The sequence below is a fragment of the Oryzias latipes genome, chromosome 2 (genome assembly GCF_002234675.1).
Source record: "Oryzias latipes chromosome 2, ASM223467v1".
Classification (NCBI taxonomy): domain Eukaryota; kingdom Metazoa; phylum Chordata; class Actinopteri; order Beloniformes; family Adrianichthyidae; genus Oryzias; species Oryzias latipes.
The window spans coordinates 871249-891923 of NC_019860.2; the positions used below are offsets into that span (position 1 = coordinate 871249).

General features: G+C 45.0%; 1 protein-coding gene across 3 annotated transcripts; it reads left to right on the forward strand.

The window, feature by feature from the left end:
- The first annotated feature begins 750 nt into the window (after nt 1-750).
- On the forward strand, nt 751-17038 carry arhgap1 (Rho GTPase activating protein 1). Of its 3 annotated transcripts, XM_011492885.3 has the most exons (14): nt 921-1213; nt 4588-4720; nt 4802-4965; nt 6897-6995; nt 7081-7168; nt 7768-7899; nt 9614-9700; nt 10587-10685; nt 10771-10878; nt 10955-11031; nt 11192-11269; nt 11353-11481; nt 14855-14958; nt 15035-17038. In XM_011492885.3, exons 3-14 carry the CDS (start codon nt 4842-4844, stop codon nt 15200-15202), a joined length of 1293 nt encoding a protein of 430 aa, XP_011491187.1. In that variant the 5' UTR covers nt 921-1213; nt 4588-4720; nt 4802-4841; the 3' UTR covers nt 15203-17038. The 3 variants fall into 3 exon arrangements, with proteins under 3 accessions (XP_004084651.1, XP_011491187.1, XP_011491189.1); XM_004084603.4 differs by lacking the exons at nt 921-1213; nt 4588-4720 and adding an exon at nt 751-873; XM_011492887.3 differs by lacking the exon at nt 4588-4720 and having other exon boundaries at nt 929-1213.
- Nucleotides 17039-20675: the final 3637 nt, after the last annotated feature.

A 20675-nucleotide genomic window follows, 5' to 3' on the forward strand; every position in this document is an offset into this window, starting at 1 on the left:
TCATAAAACATTAAAAGCTGACGGTGATTTAAAAAGAAATAAGACACTTTTCTGTGCCGAAAGTTTGTTTTAAAAAATGTTAAATAAAAGAAAAATGACCTTGAAATGATATGTTGAGTCATAAAAATGTGTTTTTCTTGTGTCCTTTCAGCCTGAAATGTTTATTTCTTTAATCAAGCACGGCCGTTTCCATAGTTTTCATATCAGGTTTGACATCAAATCAACTTTTTCTTTTTTTAAATTCATATTCTTCAAGATTCTTTCATCTTTTGTTCAATAAAAGGTATAACTATCCAGAAAATCTGCGTGATGTTCACCTAACAGGAAAAGTTTGATGTAAGTACGTTAAAATCCGTTTTTTATGTGAGCTTTGGTCTTCAGAGATCAGTTTTTATTGAGCCAGGTCTTCAGTTTTGAATCCCAGAAATAGTTTTTCCAACAAGTATGTTTACCAAAACCCAGATTTCAAAATATGAACTGGTACACTACGTAGTGCATCAAACACGATAGCACATTTGTATTTATACATTTTCATTCTAATTTAACTTTTAAATAATTGTTATTTTGAGTAAATTTTACATTCAACCTGTAGATTTACAGCTATAATTAGGGAATATATGACGGGTATTTTCTTTTAAACACTTGGTTTAAGGGTCTTGAAACCTCAAAAACCGGTGGAATGAGCGAATAGTTAACCTAATGAGTATTTGTGCTTTTAATTTGACAGGGAAAAAACAGAGCGGCGTGTTTTACTTTGAAAGTACCAAACAGGAACAGGTTTCGACGCCTGTCTGTTTGTGTCGTGAAGCAGCGAACGTCAGACCTCAGGCGCTTCCAGTCGCGCCCGATGATCGGAGCAGCTGCGTGCGCAAGGTAAACCGGGACTATAAAACCATCCAAACGGACGGGGGGCACGCGGCTGCCCCGGGGTCTTCCTTGGCGTGTCAGGGGGCGAAGCTAGGCTAACCGCGCGCGCGCGCCGTCCGTCGCTCTGTGTATCTCTGTGGACATCAAGCTGTTCTTCCTTCCTGAGTGTTATCGGGGCTGGTGGTTCGAGTCCCAGCTGTGTCTCCCGTCCGGACGGTTTCTTTGACATGCCTCCGCGGTGGTTCCGAAGCTAAAACCGCCGACGTTGACCGTAAAGAACAGCTGTGACCTGCTCACACCTCACCTGTGGCTTTATTAGATCCGCATGAGGATTCTGGATTATAAAGTAAATGTTCTTCACCTTTATGAGTCTTTAGCGTCCAATATAATCGTGCTAGTTTACGCCTCGGGTCATAGATCTCGAAGTTCTGGTCTTTTAAGGCTTTTTTTCTTCAATTTTGCCTCTAATTATGATATCAAAGCTGCAATCAGTTATCCTGGTAGCCGCGCATGCGCGGTCGGTTTACCTTTTCAGGGCTTCTTCAAAGAGTTGAGTGACGTCACTTGCGCGTGCCCTTTTGGCTGGTTGCTTTTTTTTAAGGTGAAGGCTACCCTTCAACAGCCTCCAGTCCATGTGTGATGTTTTCACATCAAAGACGAAGAGAAGGCGCCATTTTTAGAAAGTGTTCACCATAAACGGAGTGAACTTTTTTTCAGTACTAGGCAGTGTTTGATGGTTTGTTAGGAGTCACTCAAAGGGGGAGGGGCTTATGTCAATCATCCACAATGACCGCTGTTTGAGACCTGGGGATGGTTCCATTGGCTCCTCCCACTAATGGAATTCTTTGAAACTAGCACAGTTTTACGTCAAAAGTAACAAAAGTCCCCCAAAATAGCTTGTATGCTATAATTGCATCTTCAGTTTGAACGCCAATCGAGAACAACTTTGGCTCTTTTTGGCCTCATCTCTTTATGTTGTTGGTAGTGATGGCAGAAAACCTGTTGGGTTCTTCCGTCATCTGTCCGATGGGCCATCTTACCCTGAAAGTAGGGGTTGTTGCCATAGCGACGGCTGCACATCCTTCTCCTTACCGCCTGAACCATTCTGCAGGTCTTGTTGTTTTTGGCCCTTCAGACATGAACTGAAGGTGGTTCGTGTTCTTGATCCAACATTGTTCTCATATTTCCAGCCTGAATGTACTGAATTCTACTGACATTCTGATCATGTTGTCATTGTTGGATGACGTTTATCGTCATAGTAACAGGACTGGACTCCTCACTGCTGCTGTATTTCACTTCCAAGAAGTCGTTGGAAGCTTCTCTTGTGAATTCTTCTCCTTTCGCTCCAGTTAGCTGACCTTCAAAGGCTTATTTTTGTGGGAACTTGTCCCCTCTGGTGGTAAAAACTGGTTTTTGTTTGTTTTTTTGCTGATGACAATGTCTTCATACTCGGCAGAATTTGAGTAAAACGTTTTGTTATCAGCAGAGAGGTGGCGTTTTGCGGTGACTGCCCTGCTGGGAAACCTGCATGGGTCAGAGCTGACAGTGGAGCTGTGCGGCAGCGTCTCCGTGTGTGTTTGTTCAGCGGCACTCGGCTGACTTTATCTGTTGGTTTGTGGCAATATTTATTTAAAGCAACATGCTGTCAGCTAGCATAACATCACATTATAGTGTGCGGGGGGGGCACGAGGCCTGCCTCTGTGGGGGTTGGGAGCTAATGGGGTATATTTAGAAAAATGGAGACGCAGCGAGTTTGTAAGGAGGAGGAGGAGTAGGGCGACGCTGGTTAATCCACTGCAGTGGTCGCATGCAGCTGCTTCGTGCTCAGCGAGCCGAACGTCTACTTGTTGGAGATGCTGGAGGCACAGCGGGAACTGTCACAGAGGAGGAGGAGGAGGAGCAGCGCCTCTGCATTCACACTCCCTTCTTGAGGTCACGAGAGCGTTTCTGATTGGCTAAAGCTGCTTCGGAGCTTCAACCTGCTTAGTGTCAACTGCAGGGCAGATTCCACAACCTTTCTCCAGGGTTCAGGTTCAAGGGACATCCTGACGTCCAACTGCACTCGCCAGAGGCCAAGTGGAGGAAAAAAAACCCTTCACTGATTTTAATCATTTACTGGTTCATGAAGCTCCTGAACCTTTAATAATCTTTTAGCATAAAAATTAAGAATAAAAAAAAAAAAAGCTAATAACAGCAATTGTTTTGTGAGACGGGGGACGGCCTCACTTGCCCAGGGGGGGTCGTCCCCCTCCCCGTCTCCATTTTTTCGGGTCCTCCCCCCCTCACTCGCCCCCTGGGCGAGTAAAATTAGGTGGAGTCTGCTGGCCCCCCATCTCCAACAGATTTCATGTAGCCCTCGTTTTAAGGGGTAGGGGTGTGACCTTCCAACAAGCTCACTCCTGATTGGTGAGAGTTGTTTTCATTAGGCTACTGATTTTAAAAATGATTAGGTTGGAGCCGAAGTAGTTTATGGGTAACATCCCACTTACCTGGTTCCATTCTCTTGTCCAGTCAATGGGTAGAATTAGGCCTACGACACTAAATCGCAAATTTATCGTCAACGCAATACCCGCCATGGCGCAAATCCTAATGGGTGGTTCCCTTAAATGTTTACACACGTTTAACAAATTAAAAAGGGGCTTTTACGCATTTGACCAATCAGAGGGAGCCCTTTCATGTTGGATAACCTCCTCTTAAGCAGACGAAGGACATTTAGAGTTTAATTTAAATAAAACGTTTGCAGTGAATGGAAATGATGCATTCGTTTTTTTGTTTTGCATCTTGTCTATGTCTAAGTCATATCGTCATCGCAATTTTATTCGCTAACATGGCACAAAGCGAGTTTTCTTTATATCGGACAATTCACCGTCCCCCCCAAACGTTTGTCACACATTTATTTGACTTTTTCTTAAAACCTGTAATTGTGGTCGTCATACATGAACAGGAGAACTTTGGGCGGAAACACGTTTGTATAATTGTCCGTCAGACCTGTTGGGTAGAACGATGGTCAAAGATGGCAGCTCAATGGCGATTTTCTACCCCGTTATTCAATCCTGAACCCTTAAAGCACAATTTATACATTGTCCTTGATGTGACACTCAAATTGCAGCGCCCCCTGGAGGTCAGAGAGCTATAAATCCTCATGATGGATGCAAATGATAAAAAAAATTGCCTTCATTTATGAGGATCTCAATCTTTCCTTTCAGCGTCAGAGTTGTACAGTCACTCCTGAAAGGATTCCCTTTTTTTTAAATGCCAGTCAAGACTGAGGACTTTTTCACAGCCATTCCTCCTGTTGGTCTGACCTGCTGGGAGACGTCTTTGTCATGTCCAATTGGGGGAGGGGGGGGGGGGGGGGGATAAAATAAAGAGACTTGCTGACTCGGCAACTAAATCAAATTTGTCTAGGTCGGAATAATTTCACGCTTGACTGCAGATAACGTTACCAGAACGTCTTACGCTTGCTGTTTCTTTGTGGGTTTTTGTAAATGTGCATCCTCCACACAGAAAAATGGATGAAATGAACTGTAACTTTGAGCCAGGTTCCTCAAACGGCGGCCTTCGCAGATGGCGCTTGCGGAGAGGTTAGGTTTCTAAGGTTTCATTGTTCTTTTGGCTTTGCATCGTTGGTTCCTCTTTCTTCAAAAGCAGCAGCAGCAGCTGTGAAGGATGTTGGGTTTTCATATGTTCCTTCTGAGTGAAAGATTCTGTCTCTCACAGCTGAAGACCAAACTCATCTTTTAAGGTGGAACCACTTGAAGGTGTTGTTTTTGCTCAAAGAAATCCATGCATTTGGTCAATTTAGCTTCATCTTTGAGGTAGAGATGACGTCAGAGGATCCAAACGTCTGAAGGTAACGCCTCCTGTTGGCGGCGTTTCAGACCCAGAATCCCCCTTTGGACGACGTTTATGAGTCTGCTGTGTGTCTCTGCAGGCTCCCTTTCGGTGTGTAGGGCCTCTCCGTAGCGAGCGCCATGTCTTCTGAACTGCTGGTCGACGTGGGCGAAGACCCGGCAACCGATCAGCTGGGACAGCTGAAGCTGGCCCCCATGGAGGACCAGCAGTGGCCCCCGGACGAGCTCCCACTCAGCAAGTCAGGTCAGTCGGGTGTTGTTTTTTTCTGGACGATTGAAGAGGCAGATTATTTTATGGCAGCTTTAATTACAGGAAGCCGCAGTTCAATGCTTTTATTTAGAAAGTTCTGAGTTTGTTGCACCGTACAACCGTTGCAGAGGTCGATTAATCAAGTGATGATTCTTCCTGCACACATGGTTGTGGATACTGCAGCCTGCCTGGTTGTACGTGTTTGTCACGCCCTTATTAGGTAGACGTCCAGGTGACACATTTCCCAGATATTCAGACCACGTCAGCCTGATCTGCTCGATGCGAAAGGCCAAACCTCTGAAATTTACTCCTAATTTCTATGGGACACCACACTCACCCTGAACAGGAAGTCCCTGTAACCGAACCGCACCGTCACAACCTGCAGTTCCCGGTGGTGAGGTAGAAGAATGAAGTGAGCAGTGCTGCATTGACTGCTAATCCTGCCTGAGAATGTTTATCGGGTCAAAACAAAGCGGCTAAAAACCTCATCACCAACCAAAATGTAAACAACACCACGCTGTCCAAGAAAGACCAAAAGATCCAGCTTTAGTTCTATGGGACGCCCTCGAGGCCTTCATATTTTCATGTGGTTGGGTAACTGTCAAAGGCAAACGTGACACTAAGTTGTTACACTTTGTTTAGAGTACAAATTCTCTCTGATTTGAATAGGACTTTTCTTTATTTTGAAAATATATTTTATAACTTCTTTGGTCTGATTACAAAGTTTCTCGTCACATTACAGTCAAAACAACTTGTGGTTCCAGGCTTCCACACATCAATTCAACAACGTCTGCATACCTGCTGACTACTTGACTTCAGTGTTTTGTTGACCGTTAGTCACATCAAATAAATCGTCACCAACCTTCACGTTGTCGCAGTGATGTCATAATCAAGTGACGGTGAAGTTTTATCAACAATAATATAACACAATTGCTACATATTTAGGGCTGTGTAGATCAGGGGTGTCCAACACATTTTCACTTAGGGGCACATCATCATAGTGGTTGTCCTCAAAGGGTCAGATATAACTTATACATGTAACTAAATGTAATGAAAAATAAATGTAACTACTACTTAATGTTAAATAACTAATTACTTATTTAAAGTGACAATGACAGTTGTATGTTTGTCTGTTATTCTAGCATAATCCTTTTACATTTGATTCTGTCAGGTTAGGTTATATGGACAGTGTTTAAGTCCTAATGTATAGTTGCCCAATCTGATATTTCAATTCTAAGAAATTAAAAACTTTTACGCTCTTGCGGGCCACATAAAATGACATGGAGGGCCACATTTGGCCCGCGGGCCTTGAGTTTGACACACGTGGTGTAGATAAAACTGAAACGGCAAAAACATTTCAGAAAAAAAAGTGGGGTATTGTCACGGTGATGATGTTGTTTTGTTTTAAATCGGTGCTACTTAGGTGGCTCCTTAGCGTAGGTCTGAGTTAGCTTACTTGTTATTTTCCATGACTCTCTCATTAGCCTATTTTTTGTTTTTTTTTGACAAACATCTGTTTCATGACTTGAAATCTAGCCTTTGACCTTGTGACGTCATTTTTTAAAACATAACAGAAAACATTTTCACATGTTAAACTCAGTGTTGTATTCCTACTTTGTTTGTAGAGTTGTGTGCAAAGTCGTTCATTTTGATGGTTATCCTACCACATACTTGGTGCTGGTTGGTAGATGGTAAACCAATGAAAAGGGTGGATCCTACGATGAAGAATGTCGACTATTGTCATCCGGGCTCGGATCGTTTGGGACGATGTGAACACCAGAAAGGGACCAGTAGGGTTTTAGTCTGGCACAGGTGAACCTGGTGTGCGTAGATGATCAAAACCCAAAGCGCTGTCCTTCCAGAAGCTTGTAGAGCGTCAGATGAAGGCGTCGCTCACGTTCTGACGCGTCTTGACGATCCCACAGATACCCACCTGTCGGAGGGCTTCGATGCCAGCTCTCCTCACCTGCCGTGGGACCACCCCTTCTACGACATCGCACGCCATCACATCATAGAAGTGGCCGGTGGGTTCTAGAAACCACCTCGAAGTTGGTCTTGTTACCTCGAAGGCAAAGTTCCTGTTGAGTCATGGCGGCTTTCCGCTCACAGGTGACGACAACTTCGGCAGGAAGGTGATCGTTTTCAGCGCCTGCAGGATGCCGCCGCAGCACGAGCTGGACCACCACAAGCTGCTGATGTGAGTACGTAGCGGTACAGGAATCGAACCTTTTGATGTTGCGTTTGTGTGTCAGACGCCACAATGACCCGCCCAATGATGAAACCTAGAGGTCAAACTCAAAGGAACCCTTGTTTAAAATATTAACTAGCAGCACATCTGAAGACTTTCTCCTTTTGAGTGAAAACGTTAGTTCGCTTTAGCCCGTTCCTGTAATACTAATGTAGATTTTCAAAATAAAAGACAAAAACGTCAAACGTTTCTACGTTCAGCTTATGTTTAGTTTACATCCAAAGTTGTGGGAAAACATTTTTCTAAATGAAAAAACAAATCTGGTTTTTGAAGGAATTCAGAAAAATCTATCGATATTTAAAAAAAGAAATCTGAATTGGTTCAGGAATTTGGGAGTAACGCCCCATCCTACAAACTTTTTTTCTTTTCCTCATGTAGTTTTGTTGCTCATTGCAATTGATCTTACTTTTACTTTGAAAGTCCCTCCAAAGAGAAGCCACTTTCAAAAGGTGAAAAAGACAAGAACTAGGAAGTGCCGACCTCCATTGTGAGAGCGTTTAGTTCCTCACAGCTTCGCCTGTCAGTGACGGTGTGTTTTCGTGCCGCAGGTACCTGAAAGCTACGCTGGACCAGTACGTGGAAAGCGACTACACTCTCATCTACTTCCACCACGGGCTGACCAGTCTGAACAAACCGTCCTTGGGCTGGCTCCGAGACGCCTACAAGGAGTTTGACAGGAAGTAGGTTCAAAGGCGCTCACGAAGCGAACCGGGGAACGACCGATGGGCTTTTTTTAGGGTCAATACTAACAGCCAATAACATCATTTTCCCTCGCAGTAGAAACTAAAATAATGGCGTCTAAACGCCAAACAACACAGACCTCATCGCTTGTAAAGGTGAATAAACTGGAAATAGCTAGTGGTCATCCCACTATGACCACATTTAGAGCTATTTTCAAAGCATTCCCAGTGATTAGGCCGTTTTTTTTTTTTTTTGAAGAAACAGACACGGGTCAATACAGAGGAAAATGCCTGGAACTGACGTCTATAGAGAGTTTGGAAGTGTTTAAAACCCCTTAAACTCAACCTCCAATGCTACCGATAAATAACAGAAAATGGTTGGCCAACAGCTGAGCCACCTTTTTCTCGTTTTGTAACGCAAAACCGGCTTTAGATTTGTGTTTGTTTGTTTTTTAACTTATATTTTATTCAAACCTTTTGCAACAGAGCATTATACACACACACACACACACACACACACACACACACTTGTCTCCATGGTTTCCACGATAAACAACCTAAATACAGTGAGAGCAATCAAACAAGGTACACACAGGAAGTTGAATTGCCATAATACCTGAAATCTAAACATGCCAGCATTTGACTAGCTAGAGGTATTATTAGGAGGTTTTTACCAGTGTCATGTTTAGTTTCAGACAGCTTTGGTACTTTTTATGGTTTAATTTCAAAACCCTTACAGTTTAAAAGATTTTTTATTGGTCAACTGTAAATCAAGTCTTTAGTGCATGCTAGTGTTCGGGCGTGTTCAGTGGGATCAGCTGAGCCGAACACGCCACTGACTCGCCTCAAAGAGGCGTGACGACGTCTGAAAGAATGCTAAGATTGTCTCTCAACCATGCAGTTGACAAAAGATGGCTGACAGTGATGCACAGCTAAAAGTGGAGATACACAAAGTTTTACCGAACCCTACGGCAAACCAATAGGGTTAAAATATTGATGGAATTGTATCCATCTAAGACTTTTGAGCAACTGTGACAATTGTAACTGTTGATGACTTTTTGGCCCTGTTGGCTTTCCATAAGGCCCCTTGCAGTATAGCGGGTTGCATATATGTGCTGGAACCACTGACTGTAGAAACGATGAACAGCTCAACCCCTCCCTTCTCGTTTACCTAAATGGGAAGCACCAGTGCTTCCTGATACGGGCGCCGCCATGTTGAAACCAGTTGAAAGTGATTGGTCAGAGTCGCTGAGTCATCGTATCTATGGGCAATGGCGACGTGGTTTCAACATAGCGGCGCCCATATGAGGAGGCATTGGTGAAGGATTTGGCCTGATTTCGCTAGAGCTGCAGGTGAGGCATTTTCTAAGTGTGACATCAAACCTACAGTTTAAGGCTGGAACCTCAGAGAGGTTCTGTAGGTACAAGACAACGCCTAATCAGTGAGAGCCTGTTGCCACTGACAGAATGTGTTCTTCCAGGTGCATTATAAGGTTTTGTTTCTATTGTGTTGAAGCTCTTGGATCAGGAACTAAACAAAGCTCAGCTGCACCTTTTCAGGATCCGTTTGGTCTGAACTCTAAAGGTTCTCCAGACCAACCCGCTGGTTGTTTTGGTTCCTGCAGACGAGTTTATTCGTCAACGTCAATGCAGTGAAGCTTCTGCGTGTTTCTCCACAGACTCCCGTGTACTCAGAACCTTCTCATGTCTGCAGGTACAAGAAGAACATCAAAGCGCTGTACATCGTCCATCCAACCCTGTTCATCAAGACTCTGCTGGTTCTCTTCAAGCCCATCATCAGGTTCCTTCCTCTTCTTGTTCCGTAAACAGAGACGCTGAGCTCTCTTGAATGTCTGGAGTCATAAAAGAGGTTCTTGATGCTTTAAAAAAAAATCCGGTTGTTCACCTGTGAAATGTTCTGATAAGGTCGGGTCAGGTGAACTCTGATAGGATCAAAGAATTAAAGAGCTTTTGAAATGAAGGAAGGCGTCGCCGTCAGGGATGCTCTGCTCCACCAATGATGGTTGAACGGTGGTTCCTTCTGTGGAGAACCTCGGGTGGAACCAGATCTGAGTGTTGGTTCTGGTTCTGTGGCGTAAACGAAGCCGCAGCAGGTGTTTGGTGAGGAGCATCAGCATTGACATCCTGATGGAAGTGACTTTTTAGGAGTGATTTGTGTGTTTGCGGCGCCCCCTGCTGGTCAAAACATTCACTCCTTGGAGGAGTTTCTTCTTTTTATAGACTCTAGTTCAGGAATTTTTATTAAAAATGAAGGTTATTACCTCTGAAAACACTAAACTACTGATGCTTTTGAAGGAAGCGTTTTGATTTGACTTTATAATTATATTATATTAATTATAACTAGTATTTATTTTCATGTTAACATTGAAAACGACTTGAGTTTTGCTGCCAAATTACCCAAAGTCATTCAGATTTCCTTCACATGTCCTTATAGTTTTGGAACAACTACTCATTTATTCTTTAAAAAGGTCAAACTTTCAAAATAAAGTTTGCAAATTTGACAGTAAAAACCAGAAAATAGGCCCTAAGTGAATTTAAATGTACTGTTTTATAACTTTCTCAATGCTCATAAATACATTTTTTTTGGGGGGGGGGCAGGAAATAAAGGGAGATTTGGGAACTTTATTTTGAAAGGGTTATTTTTGTTTTTCTCTTCCTGTTTTTAGCCTGAAGTTCGGCAGGAAGATCAACTACGTGAGTTACCTGAGCGAGCTGGAGGACGTGGTGAAGTGCGAGCAGCTGCTGATCCCCCAGCGAGTCCAAGAGTAAGCCCCGCCTCCAAACTAGACCCCGCTGTTGTCATGGCGACTCGCTTCCAAACCCCGCTTTGATGTTGTCTGACCTATCCAGGTACGACGACAAGCTGAGGGCCTCTGCCAAGCCGAGCTCACCGCCCCCCATGTCCCCTCCCCGTAGCCCCCCCCTGCCCAACCAGGTGTTCGGGGTGCCGCTGTCCCAGTAAGTCCCTTAAGCCATTCTGGACTGTGGGGGCCCCTCAGCCGCGTGTTTGAGCCTCTGCCCTTGTGCGTTCCAGGCTGAGGCAGAGGAGCCCGGACGGAGACCCCGTTCCCATGGTGATGAAGGACACCATCAACTTCCTGTCAGAGCAAGGTAACGACCATCGCCTGTACAGAAGAACTGGACTGAGTGTGATGGATTACTTCCAGCTCCAACCCAATGAAGTCAATTCAGTCGCCATTTTTACGCCAACATCAGTGATTGGTAGGGGCGGGCGATACGTGGGATTTGGCTGAGCTCCTCTGTGTTCCAGGTGTGGAGATCGAGGGCATCTTCAGGCGCTCCGCTAACGTAACTCTGGTTAAGGAAGTCCAGGCCAAGTACAACTCAGGTACGCCCGCCCACCTCCCGCCATCACTCACGGTCGCGCGGCGGTCGCTGGAGTCTGCACTCTCTCACTTTGCCGTCTCCCAGGCGAGCCGGTGAATTTCCGCGACATGGAGGACGTGCACCTGGCCGCAGTCATCCTGAAGACCTTCCTGAGGGAACTGCCCGAGCCGCTGCTCACCTTCCAGCTCTACAACGACATCGTCAACTTCGGCTGTAGGTCCAGACGCCGTCGGATTTTAGCGTCACGCTCGTGTTCTGACAAAAAAAAGAATCTTTAAACATCCTGGTAATGGAGCTTTAGGGACCATCAGGAAACAAATATGAGCTGTGGTCACATGACTACGGCCAAACAGGTTCAGAGTTCCCTCGTTTATCACGTAGTTACGTTCTAAAATTAACCTGCAATAGGTATGATCTGAAAAGTGGGATTCCAAATGTTAGGCGGTAAAAGTCCGCACTGCGTACTTTATCCACTCTTCTGACTCATCTAGTCTCAACATTAGTAGAAATACAGGATTATAGAATGAAAACAAAGATCTCTCACGATCGAAGATTTATGTAGATTTGGAGAACCGAACATACTCTGTACAGGAGAAAGGGAGATTGATTGACAATAGTCTACAGCCAATCAGCATTCAGAGCACAATGTACCGTAAAAAGAAATCAGCAAAACAAAATGTTTAGCGAGAGACAACCGAAAATCATTTCAGTCAAGATTGATGGAATGAAACTCCTGACGGAGCACAAAGTGTTTTATGGTGTTTTTAAATATGAACACATCATGAAAACATGGATGGTGTTGAGTAAATTGCTTGGGTTTTGGTGTTTTGGAGAGCTCTACAGAGGTGGTACCGTGTCCCGGTTCACCAGGTCCTACGAGTCTCTTCTGGTGCATTTCATTCCTGCAGTGAGACCTGCGCCTTATGGCCGTTTTTAAACGTTACCTCCGTCTGTCAGTGGCCCAGTTTGAGCCACTGGGGCGTTTTTCAATTCTTGTCTTGGTGAACAACATCGTAAGCCCATGGAAATGGAGCGATCGCGAATGCCGCTATGACGGCACCCGCTTTCCGGCTGTCGGGCAGCCAACCGCTCGTGGGCTCAGGGTTTGACTGCCAGACTGCACCCGCAGTTGCAGCGGGCTGAATCCCTGACAACCCTGTCCAGGGTGTATCCCGACTTTGCCCAACAGTAACCGGGACAGCTTCTAGCAACCCAGTGACCCCAGCAGGTTAAGAAAGTGGAGAGAAGGTCAGGATTAAATCCCCGCATCAAACAGCCACACTGGATTGATTTTTCTACCCTTTGAAGTCACTGAAAACATTGCGTGCCCAAAGCTGAGCCTCTGCTTGGGGTAGCACTGCCCTGACAGCCAGATCACGCCGCAGGACCTAAAGTCGCATCTGTACATTGAAACTCGACCCCCCCTAAACGCAGCATCATGGAAACGCCACAATTTCAGAAAAAACTGGCTTTTATATTAAAAAAAGATTGGAGGCGCATTGACATATTTCACAAAACTGCAATAGACTTTTTGAAATTAAGTGAGTCACGTGACAAACAACTGGACGACGATGCGCTTCTTGGTAGGAACTGGCTGCCTTGGGCGCTGCACAGCAGGCGCCACCAGCTGTCCCACAGCGTCACACAATTCATCAAAAGTTGAGCGTGTCATGTGGAATTGTTGGATCCACCGCTCCATTAAAAAACCACCAACCACCATTACCGAATCGTACGTATCAAACGTGTAAGGAACTCCCCGCTCCATGACAAAGATGCCGACGTCTCCTTTGGTAGATGATGAGCGCTAGTGCTGTGGCAGGAATTTTAAATGTATCTGCTGCAAGTAAGGGTCAATGGCCGACGAAGTGTGCATTATCCCTTTTTAACGCACGCCGTGGAAGCCTGGGAAGTGCGTTAAAAAGTGATAATGTACACTTCAAAGGCCAAATACCATGGTCACTTACAAAAGCAATACATATTAACCAGTTTTAAGTCCTTAATTCTTGTTTTTTTCCCAATTTGGATCACTTTTTGTGAGAAAAGCGAACTATTTGTTGTAACAAATAGTCTGCGCCGCAACACCGCTGCAGTCAAGATTGCAGTCAAGATATATATATATATATATATATATATATATATATATATATATATATATATATATATATATATATATATATATATATATATATCAGTGACGTGCAGTCAGGAGAGGCAGGGGGGGGACAGCCTCACCTGTCATTATGGGAAGAAAAGAGAAACAATAAATTCAATTATTATATTTAATCTGTAATTTGTGCTTTGCAGTCATTTTCCATTTAAATGTACCATTTTTGGGTGTTTTTTCTTTTCAAAATCGCTGAATTTCCGCATTTGCCGTTCAGATACTAAGAAGTGACGTGCGATGAGGCACCAGCCCGCTGAGCCTCACCTTGGATTGCGCAATACCTATGCAGTCAGACGGTACTGCTGTCTCTCTGTATGTTGGTTCAATCACTTGTACTATATGAGCTGAGTTTGCATAATTTAGCAGATGTATATGATGTACAGTATTTGTTTTTATAAATAACTGTATGTGAGGGATGTGTTTCTTGTGCTGAGCGATAAACGCCGGCGAAAAAGCCGCTGGGTGAGGCCAGAAGTTCTCGTGCCTCATGTTAGGGGGCGCCGGTGAGCCCTGAGATTATGACGCTAAAAACAATAGAATAAGTGATTGCAAGCGGCAAGTCATTTTCTTCAGAAGGAGCGGCATATGGACTTTATTTACAAGTAAAGGTAAGATGATAATAACGTTTGTGCTTTTTTCTATGCTGCAGTTTGTATATGAAAAAAAAAACACGTTGAAATGATATTTTAAACAAAACACTTTAACTGTTATCAATTAAATGGTGAATAAGATACTCAGTATGGTTCATATGTTTGTAAATCTGACTGATGACGTCAGTGCCTCACCAGCCATTAACCTCACCGCACGTCACTGATATATATATATATATATATATATATATATATATATATATATACATACATACATACATACATACATACATACATACATACATACATACATACATACATACATACATACATACATACATACATACATACATACATACATACATACATACATACATACATACATACATACACACATACATACACACATATACGCTAATCTTTCCGATGGGTTGATTAAAACATCGTTCAGATAGAAAATTCTCCTCTTACCGCTTGTTTTTGTCCAAATGATGAAGCAAAAAGTTGTGACACAAAACATTTAAGCTAGGTGACCGGAACTCCTTTTTTTACCGTGCGGTTATCTTGTGATATATAACTTTTTAATGCACACCCAGCAGCCAATCAGAATCGCGGATTTACCCGGACCATGGAATAAATCAGGTTATTTTTAGAACGTAGCTCCAATAGACTAGGGAACTCTGAGGTACTATTTTAAGAAAATAAATCCGGCCTTCATAAAAACACATTTTCCGTAGAGTTCTTTCTTCCTGTCGTCAGTTTTAGAGGATTCTAGATAAAGTAGTTGTTTTAGTATACTTTCATTTTCACCAATATCCTGCTCTTTGCTCAGCGTTGTCAAGCGACTGTCGGGTGGAGGTGATGAAGACCATGCTGGAGTCTCTGCCTGAGGAGAACTACGCCTCGCTGCGGTACCTCATCACCTTCCTGGCTCAGGTGGGTCCGCCCCCCCGTCCTCCACCCTCTCGCCGTCCTGGCGCTCACCGCCGGCGTCCCGCTTTGTGTTTTTAAGGTATCGAACAACAGCGAGGTGAACAAGATGACCACCAGCAACCTGGCGGTGGTGTTCGGGCCCAACCTGCTGTGGGGGCGTGACAACGCCATGACGCTCAGCGCCATCGGCCCCATCAACAACTTCACCATGACGCTGCTGGACCAGCAGCACCTGGTCTTTCAGTAACGGGGCCACACTCCAAAAAAAAAACGTTCTTCCTGTCCTGTTTTTGAGTCAAGACGGTTGTTTCGGCGTCCATCCGTCCAGGGTCTTCGCTGCAGGAGGCGGGACTTTGTTTTACTGCATGATTCCCCTCCCCCCCCACCTGCTGGTACGAACCGACCAACGCTCACACGTTCCTCCCAGATTCTTCCGTTCCGCCAAAGTTGTTCCCCAATTTCACCTCCAGGCTCTTATTTTGTAGTATTTAATTCCTTTCATTGAAATATCGTATTTTGTTTCTCTGTGGCCTTATTTTTATTTTATTTTTTCAAATTTTGAGACATAAACGAACCTCAAGTGAGACCACGTCATTCCGCGCTTTTATTGTGAAGGGCCAGACGAGTTCATGATCGCCCCAGAAGAGTGCCAAACCGAAGGGGGGCGGAGCTCCGAGTTTGTGTCTCAGTGAAGAACTCAGGTGTGACCTTTCGCTGCAGACAATCTGTGCTTGAAACAAGGCGGGTCTTTTTTCTTCCTCTTTTATAATCGTCTTCATTCCAGATTTGTGTGGTCTGCCGGAGCTGTGGTGCAGCGGCGGCCGGTGGTGAAGTCGCTGCTTCTCGCCGCGGTTTGGTTGCGTCTGAATCGACCTCCAGCCGCCGCACTTTGATGTATTTGGCGTCGGCCTTACGTCTCTTCTCGCCGTGTTTGAGTTTGTCCAAGTTGTCGGGTCCTCTTGACGCCGCCTCACTTGAAGCAGCCGGTCGTTGGACTCGAGCGTTTACCGAAGCCTGAAGCACTTCCTGTTTGTTCGGCGCCGTTTCCGGCAGGGATGGTCTGTCCGAAGCTGCTCTTCTGTCGCTCTGCACTACACTACAGCTTCTCTGCTTTTAGAGCGTCATTCCTGGAGTCCTGAAGCCAAGTCGGTGTGGAGAAAAAAAACACGTCAAAGTTTTTCGGGTTTGAAACGAGATAAAACGTGAATCCGATCAAAAGTCAAGAAGTTTCTCCAAACTGTTTGTGATCGCCATGGCGACGAGAGCTCCTAGCTGTCATTCCAGATTTTTTTTTTACCAAACCAGAGAGTTCATGACATCACTGTCACGCCCCTCCCAAGTGGGCGGAGCTTCCTGAGTCTGACATCCCCCCCAGACCCAAAAAAAAAAGGAAAAAGAAATCCTGTGAGTCACAGCAAAGCTGTGTTTGTGTATGTGTTTGTGTGGAAAAAAACAGCAAAAACAGGACTTTGTTGGTGATTATTAAAAAATAAATATCCCTGGTGATTGTTTTAACGAGTCGTTCTGACCGGATTTTAATCAAAAGCCATTCAAACGGTCAAAATGATCAAAGAAAATCTTAAAGATTCACCTTTGACCTGTGTAAGTATGTGAGTGTATGTGGGTGTGTGTGTGCATGACAACAGGAAGCTGTACTTGTGCTGATTTGTGTCAATAAAGGTCCATTCAAACTCCTGTAGTGTCAAAAAAAGGGAGCCAAAAATATTTTTAGAAAAGTTTTCCTTGATTTGGTCGCAGGTGCGATAGCTGTCGTCATGACGACGAGCGGCCGCCGTCTCCTGTCTGCATCCTGTAATCTGACTACATTTGTACCTTGCTCCTGAATTGGTGGCGTAACTTTATCGGAGTGTAACCCCCCCACCCCCGACCCAGCGGGTTCCGCTGCGCTGTGACGCGGTGATCTTTGTACTGTAATCGTTGTCATGGTGACGGTGGGCACTGATGCTGATTTGTTGATCCTTGCTGGTGTTCTTCAACCTCTTTTCTTACAGACCGTGGTGTGGAGCTTCTTCTTGTTGGTTCATAAGCTGTAATATCAATGTAACAATAAATGTCAACAGCGGCTGGTTTCTTTCTTTCTCTATTCACTTTAAAAAAAAATTGTGTTTAGGAAGCGGGCGGGTTCAAGTCTACGACAAAGGTTCTTTACCTGTTCTTACAGCATTTTTCTGGTAGAGGATCACGTCAATGTAGAAAATGAAGCCTAAACTAACATTTCTTTATTGGAATCACTGTGAATTGTGAGTGGACGAAAAATCCCTTTGTGATGTAGAAAATTTACTGGGCGGAGCCACAAGACTGATGCATCTCGCTCCAAAATGTACGGCTGGATTTTGCTCGCCGTTGTTGTTGCCCGTTAGTCCTGCCTGCAACTCAAAGTGGTTTTCTAATGAAGTCGCTGCAGAAACGACTTTCATTTAGTCCAAAGATGGTCATAATCAAACGACCACCTGCTTTGAAAATGCATCAAAGGATGATCGGAGCGGGACTGTTGCCAAGACAACGGCTCATGAAACCCGAGCACTGGCGTCTGGTAAGACTCACCCGTTTGTCCTGATGAACCGGTCTAATCGCCTCCTGGTTCACTCCACGCAGCTTGAATCTAAACCAGTGATGTGAAGTTGACTGACGGATGAAGTGAGGAAACGGCGTCTGAAAGGCACCACGCCAACGTTTGTCTGATTAAAACCGGATAAATGTGTCCTAGAGGATGGAGAACCTCACCTGAGCGTTGATGGGTCGGTTCTTCAGAAGAGCCACTAGGTGGCAGCGCAGCCTCAGCTGTGAACCTTAGGTAGAGGTTCACGTGAGCCTCTGTAAGGCTTAAGGGCACATCAACAGGACAGCAGTCAAAACAGTTTGTTTTTTAAAAAAAACCTGTCTAGAACCTTAGATCTTTGCTGTGGGACGGGTTAAATGTTCTACCGATTACAAACATTTCTGTAGTTACTGCTTTATGAGTTAGAATTGATGTTCTATAATTGATTATTATGGTCTGTGGCCTGTTGTGTTTAATACTGAAGTGTTATTTGGCCATTAATGGTAAATTTTTGAGAATGAAGTCATAGATAAGTAATTATTGCGTAATAAGTTACACTAACATACACTGTAAACAAATGAGCATTTCACATTTATGTTGTTGTACAGGTGAAAAGGGGGCGTGTCTTTGTCGAATCAAGGTGAGTGACTCTATATAGTTTCACCTGCGGAACTAACGTGATTTTTATTTTTGTTTTTTATTATAAAGGTTCCTGTGGAGGAACAGTCAGTGGTTGCTGGTTTAAATCCCGTTCCATGAACAGGCCTCTGCTTGCGGTTCTCGTCAGCAGAGGGTCCCTGCCCCCCCTCGGCGGGGCGGGACAGTACTTTTCCGTCACGTTTCCCCACCCGGCCCAACCTTTCCGGCGTGTGCGTGGAAAGGTTTTGTTGTCAGTAAAACAGCACCAGTGCTGCTGGCTCCAAGACCTTGATGAGACAAAGAACCTGGCTGCAGATCTGACCCCGAGGGTCAGGGTCAGACCGCTGACCCTCGTGGTTGGATCGCTCACAGCTCTGTGAGGTGAAGGTGAACGCTGAAGGGACACTTCCTGCTTTGCTGCACAGGTGATCATCAGGGGGCGGAGCTGTGCTGAGGGAAGGTCTTGAGCACGTTGTGGGAACGAAGGTGTTTCCAGAGGTCAGGGTGTCCTCTGCGCAGGTGGAACTGCAGGGGGAGGAGCCGCTCCGTCCTCAGGAAAAAGGAAGCGGAGGAGAAAAGGCAAGGTGACTCCTTCTGCTCTGCAGGGCAGAAAGCTTCAAGTCCCGGACGTCCCAGATGGCTGCCTGGGTCTTCCGCTGAACTCACTTGTTTAGAAAATACAGAAACACTAAAGCAGAGTCCCCAGAAAGTCATTTCACTTTGGAAAGAACTTCAGAGGACAAACGTGATGTTCAGCCAAGCAGTAAAACCATAAACGCTGACAGCTTTAGAGCAGAGCGACGCGATCTTTGTCCTCTCGGCGTGTTTGAGCCGTCAGCATCAGTGAGAGTAATCACTGTCATTAATATGTAGAGGAGGAACTGCAACTAACCAAACGACCACAAAAGAAAGGTCTGTGGTGCAGGTGGAGTCACTGAAGCAACAAAAAAAAAACGCTGGAGGGTTTAAAGGCCATCCAAGGTCAAAGGAACCTGAAGCTTTTACAATAAAAGGTCGCACTACAAGAATTCCATTTAATCAAGATTTATGATTTCCAACCAAACGTAGCAGTTCTGAGAACAAAAAGGATGAGGTACAGTGAGAAACATTAAAATAATCAGTGAGTGTAGTGACCCTATCAGGCGGGTCTAGGTGACCCGCTCAAATCAAGCTAAAAGAGGGGAGTGAGCGGGCAGGAATGGGGCGACTTTACCAACATGACCAGACTTGAACACGGAGGAACAAAAATGAAGTTACAGTGAGGAACATCGGGCTAAGCGGTGAGTGTAGTGACCCTCTCAGGCGGGTCCAAGTGACCCACTCAAGGGGAACGGAAAGTCAGGAATGAGCGAGATGTTAGAAGAAGGACCAAAACATGAAACACGGAGGGACACAAATGTATGAAATTACGGTGAGGAACCTTAAATTATTCAGGAGGTGTAGCGACATTGTCAGGTGGGTCTAGGTGACCCACTCAAGTTGTCCCATAAGAGGGGAACAGGTAGGCAGGAAAGGGGGTGACTTTAAAACTTTGCCCAAACCCGAAACATGGAGGAAGGAAAATGGATGAAGTTGCAGCGAGTAACATCAAGTTGAGCACTGAGTGTAGTGACCCCCTCAGGTGGGTCCAGATGACCCACTGAAATTGAGCTTTAGTAGGGGAACAGGTAGGCAGGAATCAGGGGGGGGAGTTAAAAACATGAGCAAACCCAGAACCCAGAGGAACCAAAATGGCCCTTTTAGGTTCTGTTAATGTCTGTGACCCCCCACCCCCCACCCCCACCCCACAGTAAAGATAAACTATCAAGTTCTGGAAAATGTCCAGCCTCACCAGCAGACGTGTTCACAGCTGACCACTGACCAAATGGCTCATTTGTTGACAAAACAAGACAATATCTGACTTTTGTTTTCATCTTTTGCTGTTCTATGACGTGAATTGTAACAATTCAGATGTTCTCCGGCCTCGGTTCCACTAAATGAGTCATCCTAGTGGTTTGAGGGCTTTAATGTTATGGATGAAAAGGCAGGAGGGGGTTTGACTGCTCTCTCACGTCTTACATAATGGTCTCAGCTCTTCAAGGGCGTTCTGGACAATTTCACAGCATTTGCTTTTGTCTGCCAGCCTCAGCTTTCAACAGGCCTTAATGCGAGGCAGGAGATGGTCCAGGTCGGGAGGTCAAGCAACCAGAGGTCCCCAACAGCTGTAGGTGACCCCCAAAGGCTTTAAGGAAGGTTAAGAGGGTGTTTCAGCACAGCTGTAGCAGATTTCAGTGACTTGCGCTGAATTATGAAGGGAAACGCGCCTCATGGGAACACCAGAAGGCAGTTCTGCTGAAACCTGAAGGGGATTGAAACTGTGACAAGACAGAAGCCGTAGAGAAAAACCAACAATCATCTGCACCGACGGGAGCTGCAGCTCTGCAAGGTCAGCACCGGCTCCAACCCACTCTGGAGAGGTTTACGAAGATGTCCGAGCAGTTTAACATAGCAAACAAATGTAACAGTGTGATCTAAAATGAAG